Source organism: Neoarius graeffei, chromosome 11 (genome assembly GCF_027579695.1).
Source record: "Neoarius graeffei isolate fNeoGra1 chromosome 11, fNeoGra1.pri, whole genome shotgun sequence".
Lineage (NCBI taxonomy): Eukaryota > Metazoa > Chordata > Actinopteri > Siluriformes > Ariidae > Neoarius > Neoarius graeffei.
In genome coordinates, this window is record NC_083579.1 from 2,697,949 (window position 1) to 2,707,267 (window position 9,319).

The 9,319-nt window shown below is 42.8% G+C and overlaps 1 protein-coding gene across 4 annotated transcripts in view; it reads left to right on the forward strand.

Annotated features, from left to right (window-relative positions):
* Positions 1-640: 640 nt before the first annotated feature.
* Positions 641-9,319, forward strand: part of hhat (hedgehog acyltransferase) — a 48,690-nt gene continuing 40,011 nt past the window's right edge. For 2 of the 4 annotated variants that reach the window (XM_060933266.1, XM_060933263.1), the window contains exons 1-6: positions 1,262-1,340; positions 1,819-1,988; positions 7,813-7,880; positions 7,963-8,076; positions 8,714-8,908; positions 9,172-9,319. The exon at positions 9,172-9,319 is cut by the window's right edge and continues 104 nt beyond it. In XM_060933266.1, coding sequence (XP_060789249.1) covers positions 1,886-1,988; positions 7,813-7,880; positions 7,963-8,076; positions 8,714-8,908; positions 9,172-9,319 — 628 coding nt within the window. In that variant the 5' untranslated portion in view covers positions 1,262-1,340; positions 1,819-1,885. Of the gene's footprint in view, positions 686-1,261; positions 1,341-1,818; positions 1,989-7,812; positions 7,881-7,962; positions 8,077-8,713; positions 8,909-9,171 lie in introns of those variants that run through there. The other 2 variants (XM_060933264.1, XM_060933265.1) reach the window with 2 other exon arrangements.

Here is a 9,319-nt window from a genome sequence, read left to right on the forward strand (position 1 = left end):
GTACTGCAGCTGTGAAAACTGTACACACTGCCGTCATTGCTGTAAGGCCATATGTCACTATACCGTACATCACTGCCGTCACCCATCCAACCTCAACCACAGAAGTTACTACTGCCCAGCTGTTGTTACCGTTGATAACCATAATGACATCTGTCATTGCTGGCGGTGCTTCCAGTGTCTATTGTTGCCATTACTGTGGCTTCAATTTGCATATATACTCCCCCCAAATGTATGCAATGGATCACCTCCAAAATCGGTGGTGTAGTGGTTAGCACGGTCGCCTCACAGCAAGAAGGTTCTGCATTTGAACCCCGCGGCCGGCGAGGGCCTTTCTGTGTGGAGTCTGCATGTTCTCCCCGTGTCTGCGTGGGTTTCCTCCGGGTGCTCTGGTTTCCCCCACAATCCAAAGACGTGCAGTTAGGTTGACCTGAGGTGCCCTTGAGCGAGGTACCGAACCCCTGACTGCTCCCCGGGCGCTCTGGTGTGGCTGCCCACTGCTCTGGGTGTGTGTGTGTGTGTTCACTGCTTCAGATGGGTTAAATGCAGAGGATGAATTTCACTGTGCTTGAAGTGTGCATGTGACGAATAAAGGTTTCTTCTTCTTCTTAAATCTCCCGGTAGCCGCAGCCTACGGTTCTCCCAGATCAACTGGCTATGTGTGTGACCTTCAAGTAAAAGGCTTCAGGTCAGTTTCTTTTCTTTCCCAGCATGCTGCATGGGGGGTGGAGTGAAGGGGCGTGTCTATAAAATGAGGCCCATCTTAACAGTTGAGGTCCAAAGTGAAGTTCATTTGCAGTTGTGTGTTTTTTGAGCCACATAATGCACTTCATGGCTTAAACCATTATTTGTTGTTATGTTCTAAATAAGGTTTGGAAATTAAGAAATAATACATTGACGATTGTACCTTTAACATAACAACATGTTTTTATTATTATTACATACACTTTGAACATATGCTCTTTTACACTATTTTTAAAAATAAAATACCACAGTGAATAAAACAACAACATAAATTACACAATAAGACTGAACACTTTCAGGGTTAATGTTCTGTCAGAAGACTCTAACCAATCATATACGAGTAGGTGTGTAGCCCAACCAATCATATCCGAGCGGGATACCGAGTCCGGAAGTAAAGGGTGGAGCTCCGTAAGACGAGCGAGTCATTGAGAGAATCCCAAATCCTTCCTTACACCCTAAATACGTGCCCTACACACAGCACGGTGACCTGGCTATACCTAGTGCACTACATGTGTAACTGTGAGCGGTTTGGGACTCGGTCAGTTCCTCACACACACTGAGGAAACGGAGATATAAAAGCTTTACAGCTCCTTAACCATGTAAGTTTAAAACTTTAACCACATCTCTATTAAATTATAAGCTATTTTTTCGTGTTGTTATTTATTTGAATTTATAATGAATGCTTCATAATTTACAAAGTTAGCTAGCTAAGTAGCATGTTGACAAACGCATGAAAGCGAATTCGAGTTTATGAGAAATTAATTAAAAACCAGCAGAAGTTTAGTAAACGACAGGTTTCATCATTAAATGTAGATGAATATATATATAATTTAAAAAATTATATAAATATATATATATATTGTACTCTCGAGGGTTTAGCTAACGGTGCCAGGCTTTTACGTTTCCAAGGAGACGCCTACGGGGGCCCTGAGGGGTCATGCGGAATAAAAAAGAAAACGCGAATTTATTTTCTTTGTTTATTTTTGCTCAGTTACAACCTGGTGTTGTGTAGAATTAAGCAAACTAAATAACTGTTTTTAATCTCATAAAGATTTTCATGTGTGTGATGCTTTACAGTTCAGTGCTGTGTGAAATCATATCAGGTTGGAGTGGGCGTGGTTATGTTGGAGTGGGCGTGGTCAGGATGGAGTCAGGTGTGTTACCTGACTGGGAGATGATCCTGTACTGGTTCCTGTCCTTCACCTCTCATTTCTACTCCTTCTACCAGCTTCACCTGTTCTCTAAAGGTACCGACCTCCTGCTCGCTCATACACACCGTCATTAATACGAAAAGGAAGAGGAATGAAAATGTGGAAACAGAACTGATGCTGTTCATTTTACCTTTGAGACGCACACTCCATCAGCACCGCCTTTCTAATATAAATGATTGGTATAAATTATTATTTTTTTTACTTCTGTTTCACTTTCAGTAAACTAATGAAATGGTCTCATCAAGTCAGAGAGCTGATAATGAAGTGTTTCTCTTTCATTCATTAATAACTCAGTTACTGCAGTCTGTACGTCTCATTTTTATTCACATTAACCTTTGACCCTCGTCAGGATTCACAACCTTGCAGCACATTTCAAAAAAAGTTGGGATAGTAAAGTATTTACTGCTTTATAATGTTCCCGTTCCTTCTCCCAACACTTAAAAGATGTTTATGGACTGAAGACTCCAAGTGATAAAGTGTTTCAGGTGTTATTTTTGTCCTGTTCTTGCTGTAAACAGGTCTTAAGGTGTGTAACAGTTCGGGGTCGTCACTGTCATATTTTTCATTTCTAACACTACGTTCAGACTGCAACCTGAAACGACCCATATCCGATTTGTTGTGAAATCCGATTTTTTTGTTAGGCCGTTCACATTACCAATTATATGAGACTTGTATGCGATCTCCAATATGAACGGAAAACGACCCAAAAGTGTCCCGCATGCGCAAATTGACACGTAATAAGCACATCTACGTAACATGTAAACAAAAAAAAAAGCGCACTCTTCAAGTTTAATGATTTCTCTTTTGTTTGTTTGTTTAATTATCTGGTTAGTGTTAAAGTGTGAGGTCTCGTGTGTGTTTGTGTTTCTGAACTGAAATGAAAACGTGTAGCCTGGTAACGAGGGTTGACTCCTAAATGTCTCTCTAATTTCTATATAAGTGCACTACATGTTACTAGGAAGTAATGGATTTTTAAACTCTATATAGTGCACTCGAGCTTCAGTAGGCAGTCATTTGGGATACGGCCGCTGTATTACCAAACTCTTAATTCAGGCTTAATAATTTGCACATATTTATTTCGTCATATTAATAAACTTTTTCTACATTTTTATAAATATTTATTTAGATTGTTTATAGCCAGCTGAATTCTGCAACTTCTCTCAGCGCTGGCTCAAGGTGCAGAAACACCAGTGCAGTTTGCGATGGAGATGAGGCGAGACCTGGCGATGTGGTACAGGATGGTTTAAGTTATAAATCAGTTATAGAAACTGTTTTATTTAATCAGGCTAACAGATCAACATCCAGGTCCCTACCAAATCCACCATTAGCTTGATCAATTCTATAAAAGTCTATTTAAATTCTGAAAACTGTATAAATGTTGTTGTTTTCCACCAAAGAGGCGGGATTAGCCAACGCAGAATAGTGACGTTTGTCTCTTGTTGATGACGTGTAGGTCGCATGAATGCGACCTGTCCGGTCAGACTGCAGTCGCATGTGAAAATATCGGCTATGCATCGGATTTAGGACCACATATCCAAGCGGCCTGGGTCGCATGTGAAAAAATCGGATCTGTGTCGTTCAGATTGTCAATAACAAATCGGATACAGGTCGCATATGGGCAAAAAAATTGGATATGGGTCGTTTCAGGGTGCAGTCTGAACGTAATCTAAATTCTCCACACATCAGGTCACTGAAAACGGGGCTTTTAAAAAAAACATATTTTTAGAAACTGTATTACACAAGGAGGAAGCCATTCATCAATTCTCATCTCAGATGGACTGAAAGACAATGGAAATGTGTGCTGTGGTCAGATGAGTCACATTCCAGCTCGTTTAAAGGAAAACCGGACGTCGAGTTCTCAGTGTCAAAGGTGAACACGACCATCAAATCAAATCAAGTTTATTTGTACAGCGCTTTTAACAATAAACATTGTCGCAAAGCAGCTTTACAGAATTTGAACGACTTAAAACATGAGCTAATTTTATCCCTAATCTATCCCCAATGATGAAGCCTGTGGCGACGGTGGCAAGGAAAAACTCCCTCAGACGACATGAGGAAGAAACCTCGAGAGGAACCAGACTCAAAAGGGAACCCATCCTCATTTGGGCAACAACAGACAGCCTGACTATAATATTAACAGTTTTAACAGGTATAACCCTCAACTGTCCTCATGGGGCCGTCCTTCACAGGAGTGGGGCGATAAAACTCCGACCAGACACAGGGCACCAGGATGGATCAAGCAGGTCCGAGGGGCAGAAGAGGCCAGCATCTCAATCCCAGGATCAACATGTAACTCAGAGGGACAGATGGGGGGGGGAGAAAACATGTTGTTAGGTATGCCCTAAAAATGACAAGTATTAAATCTGTGTGGTAGACTCGCAGAGACGAGAGTCTTTACATCAGGCATAACACACAACAATGGCATGTTAATATGGTAAAAAATATATCATGACCTGCTCTGGCTGGATGCTTGATTGGGTGATGGGAGCACACTCCTCAGCAATGATGAGATGCAGATTGGACCCTTAGGGCTAGCCAAGACAATTCAGTTACATTTCACCGGGTCTGGGACATGCGACAGAATGTCTGACGGCCGATTCCCTGCAGGCTACGATAGCCAGTCGAGGTCTCCACCGTCTCCACCAAAAGATTTCCTGTTGACTCCATGTAACTCAGAGGGACAGATTTGGGGGGGGGAGAAAGAAAACACAGGTTGTTAGGTATGCCCAATGTCACCTGAATAAGTAGGAACAGTATACATATTGCACCGAGTACAAGCAGGGACTCCGGCAACTAACTATGACAGCATAACTAAAAGGAGAGAGCCAGAAGGTAACACAGGCATGAGGGAGCCCCGGGACATAAAGCAGCAGCCACTACACCGTCAACAAACTCGAGTGAGCAAGCGAGTGGGGACTGACAGCATCCATACATCCCAGTTTACCAAAACACTCTGTCTGAGGACCCTCCAGATCTACACCTTTACCTCATAAACACCATTAACACAAGGCTTGACTAAACAGATCTGTTTTCAGCCGAGACTTAAACACTGAGACTGTGTCTGATTCCCGAACACTACTTGGAAGGCTGTTCCATAACTGTGGGGCTTTGTAAGAAAAGGCTCTGCCCCCTGATGTAGCCTTCACTATACGAGGTACCAGCAGATAGCCTGCACCTTTTGATCTAAGTAGGCGTGGCGGGTCATAGAGGAGCAGAAGTTCACTCAGGTACTGTGGTGCGAGACCATGCAGTGCTTTAAAGGTCAATAGCAGTATTTTATAATCAATACGAAATTTGATTGGGAGCCAATGCAGTGTGGATAAGACAGGCGTGATGTGGTCATATTTTCTAGTTCTAGTAAGGACTCTTGCTGCTGCATTTTGAACTAACTGGAGCTTGTTTATGCACTTATTGGAACATCCAGACAGTAAGGCATTACAATAATCCAACCTGGAGGTAACGAAAGCATGGACTAGTTTTTCTGCATCATGCAATGACATTAAATTTCTTATCTTTGCAATATTTCTGAGATGAAAGAAAGCTATCCGGGTGATGTTATCAATGTGAGTTTCGAATGAAAGACTGGGGTCAATAATCACCCCGAGGTCTTTTACTGCTGCACGTGAAGAAACAGAAAGGGCATCCAGAGTCACTGTGGAATCAGAAAACTTACTTCTAGCTGTATGTGGTCCGAGTACAAGTACTTCAGTCTTGTCAGAGTTAAGCAGAAGGAAATTTATAAGCATCCAGTGTCTAATGTCCTTAACACATTCCTCAATTTTATTAAGTCTGGTGCAGACCATCCAGTTTGTTATCAGAGAAAGGCGTAAAAGGACCATCTGTGACAGTATGGGGGAGGATCAGTGCCCACCACATGGGGGAGTTACATGTGTGTGAAGGTACCGTTGATATATTGGGATTTTTGAGAGACATACAGTATTCATCAAGGCGATGTCTCTTCCTGTGAAGTCCATGCTTATTTGAGCAGGGCAATGCCACGCCTCATTCTGCACGGGCTACAACAGCGTGGCTTCATAGATACAGAGTACGTGTGCTTGACTGGCCTGCTGCCAGTCCAGATCTGTCTCCTATTGAGAATGTATGGAGCATCACGAAGAGGAGAATCAGACAACGGAGACCACGGACTGTTGAGCAGCTGAAGTCTTGTATCGAGCAAAAATGGACAAAAATTCCAATCGCAAAACTGCAACAATTCGTATCCTCAGATCCCATATGATTAAAAAGTGTTATTAAAGGAAAGGTGATGGAACACAACGGGAATAATGCCTCTGTCCCAACTTTTTTTGAGTGTGTTACAGGAATCAAATTCTAACTGGTCAGTAAAACTATTGAAAATCTTTTCTTTGTACTTTTGTCAGTTAAATAAAGGTTCACATGAATTAACAAATCACAGATTTTTTGTTTTTATTGCATTTTGGAAAATATCCAACTTTTCTGGAAATGGGGTTAGTATTGTTTTGATCACTGATATGTAATCTTAGATAATTTTTCTCAATAAATAAATAAATGAAGTATAATATTTTTTTGTATCGTTTGTTTAATTGGGTTCTCTTTCTCCACTTTTGGGACTTGTGTGAAAATCTGATGTTTTGGATCAAATTTTAGAGTTCATAAACTTTCAAGCACCACTGTAGATGGTATTCTTGGTCCATAAGGGCATGGGGCCCGAACCGTCATGCCCCCCCCCCCCCGGTATCAGCGTTCTGATTTCTTCTCTTTTGCCTGGTGAAGTCAAATGAGATTAAATTAGTCTCATTTATATTTTTCTGTAAAGCTGCTTTGTGACGATGTTCACTGTTAAGCGTTATACAAATAAAATAAAATGGAATAGAATGGAAAAGAATAGATGATCAGTCAGGATGATGGTCATGACCATTAGGTGGTGCTGTGGTTGTTTCTGGTCTCGTCTGTTTCTCTCTCTCTCTCTCTCTCTCTCTCTCTCTCTCTCTCTCTCATGTGTTGTGGCTCCTGCTGATGAACCTGCACGACAACCTTCTGTCAGGGTGATGAGAGGTTTTACACCGAGAACAGCCCGTGCTGTAGCTGTGGGTTTACCTTTGATTAGTCAGCAGAATGCAGTTTTTGATCTTCTTACTACACACACACACACACACACACACACACAGTGATAACTCCTTGTGTCATGATCGGGACGTGGTTTCTCTTAAAACAGAAACAAATGAGGGAGTTTAATCTGTATCTCGCTTTAGAGAGAACAGAAATATTTACTGCTGTGTACATCAAAAAAAAATCTGTAATTAATGGATAATTAATTAATAGTCCTCATCTCCTCATGCTAGTTCACTAGTTCAGGATATAAGAACATCAACATCAAGCCAAAACCCTGTTACAGGGACTTTGTACAGCTCGTCAGAATATTAAAACTAGTACGGTTCGTACAGATTGATTGATTGATTGATTGATTTGACAGGTGAGTTTAGCGTGGAATAAAATGAAAGAAAATCAAAGTAAAGCCCTCTTTGTGTGTGTGTGTGTGTGTGTGTGTGTGTGTGTGTGTGTGTGTGTGTGTGTGTGTGTGTTTAATCTGTTGAGTTGTGTGAAGCAGTGTCTAATTATCTCTATAGGAACTTTGCACAGAAGCAAATCTCTCAGATCCTGACACAGTACCACATAATGCATTCTACCCGCTAATATCCAAGTGATGTCACTTCCTGTTTGTGTGCTCAGCTGTGCGTTATGGATACAGTTATATCAGAATAACATAGTTTGTGCAATTGTTTGTATGTTTTTTGCTGTTGTATTCCTTCTTTCAGAATGAAAAAGAATGATGTCATTATTTCATCAGGTTAATGTCACTTCCTGTTTGTGTAATGTGTAGAGCATGAGGAGAGCTTGGACAGAGAGGTGCAGCTGGAGAAGAGCTTCTTGATCCGGGACCGTAAGAAGGTACGAGACGGCACACATTTTCTACACAAGTCTGTTTTCTGTGTGCTGTGAATGTACACTGACTGTGTGTGTTTCTCTGAAGGATGCCGCCGATTTTGAGTGGAGTTTCTGGAATGAGTGGGCGTGGCGTTCTCTGCTCTGGTCTCTGATTGGTCATGCTATGGTGTCGAAGCTCTCCAGTGTGTGTATGCCTCAGGTGAGCATTACAGTATCTCATCTCATTATCTCTAGCCGCTTTATCCTGTTTTACAGGGTCGCAGGCAAGCTGGATCCTATCCCAGCTGACTACGGGCGAAAGGCGGGGTTCACCCTGGACAAGTCGCCAGGTCATCACAGGGCTGACACATAGACACAGACAACCATTCACACTCACATTCACACCTACGCTCAATTTAGAGTCACCAGTTAACCTAACCTGCATGTCTTTGGACTGTGGGGGAAACCGGAGCACCCGGAGGAAACCCACGCGGACACGGGGAGAACATGCAAACTCCACACAGAAAGGCCCTCGCCGGTCACGGGGCTCGAACCCGGACCTTCTTGCTGTGAGGCGACAGCGCTAACCACTACACCACCGTGCCGCCCGCATTACAGTATCTTAGCGTAATAAACATAATATTTATTCCATATGTTATAGTGTGATAAACATTAGAGATGTGGTGTTATGTCTGATTTATAATCCGCTGTCGCCCAGAAGAGCACAGGCGCCATCTTGAGTCTGGATCTTCTCGAGATGTCGTCTCAGTGGCATGTAACGGACATATTGTTCATAATGTCAATATCTTTTCGATGATTATTAACGTTCATGCTGTGTGTGTGTGTGTGAGATACAGTTGAGGAAAGCCGTCCTCACAGTGTACGGTGTTCTCTGTGCCTGGTGGCTCCTTGGCTCGAGGGGCGTGGCCGTTCTCATGCTTCACCTCACTGTTTCATTGGCTGTTGCTCAGCTGCGGAACCCCGCCCTTTCCTGGGGCTGTACTCTATTACTGCTCTCTACACTCCACATCAGCAGCGTGCAGGACTTACAGGTGTGTTGTGTGTGAATGCTGGTAAGGTTCTGCTTGTTCCTGGCTCCTCCTCCCTCTCATACCTCACTCTGATTGGCTGCTTGAACCCATCACTGTTCTTACTGTGAGCTGGACGTGACACAAAAACTGCAGCTAAAACTCAGTAGAACTTGACCAGTAGAATTTGCCGTTATATTGACGAGTATTTTATGAATAAAGTTCTTTATGACTGAACCATCGTGTCCTGTCCTCTGTAACCATCGTGTCCTGTCCTCTGTCCACAGCGAGGCTGGTACGACTCGGATGAGTGTTATTATCTCCTGACGTTCAGCATCGCGATGTGTGTGTTACGCTGCGTCAGCTTCAGCCTGGAGCTGTGCTGGAGCCCCCTGCAGGGCAGAGGAACAAACCAACGCTTCTCTGTTCTGAACT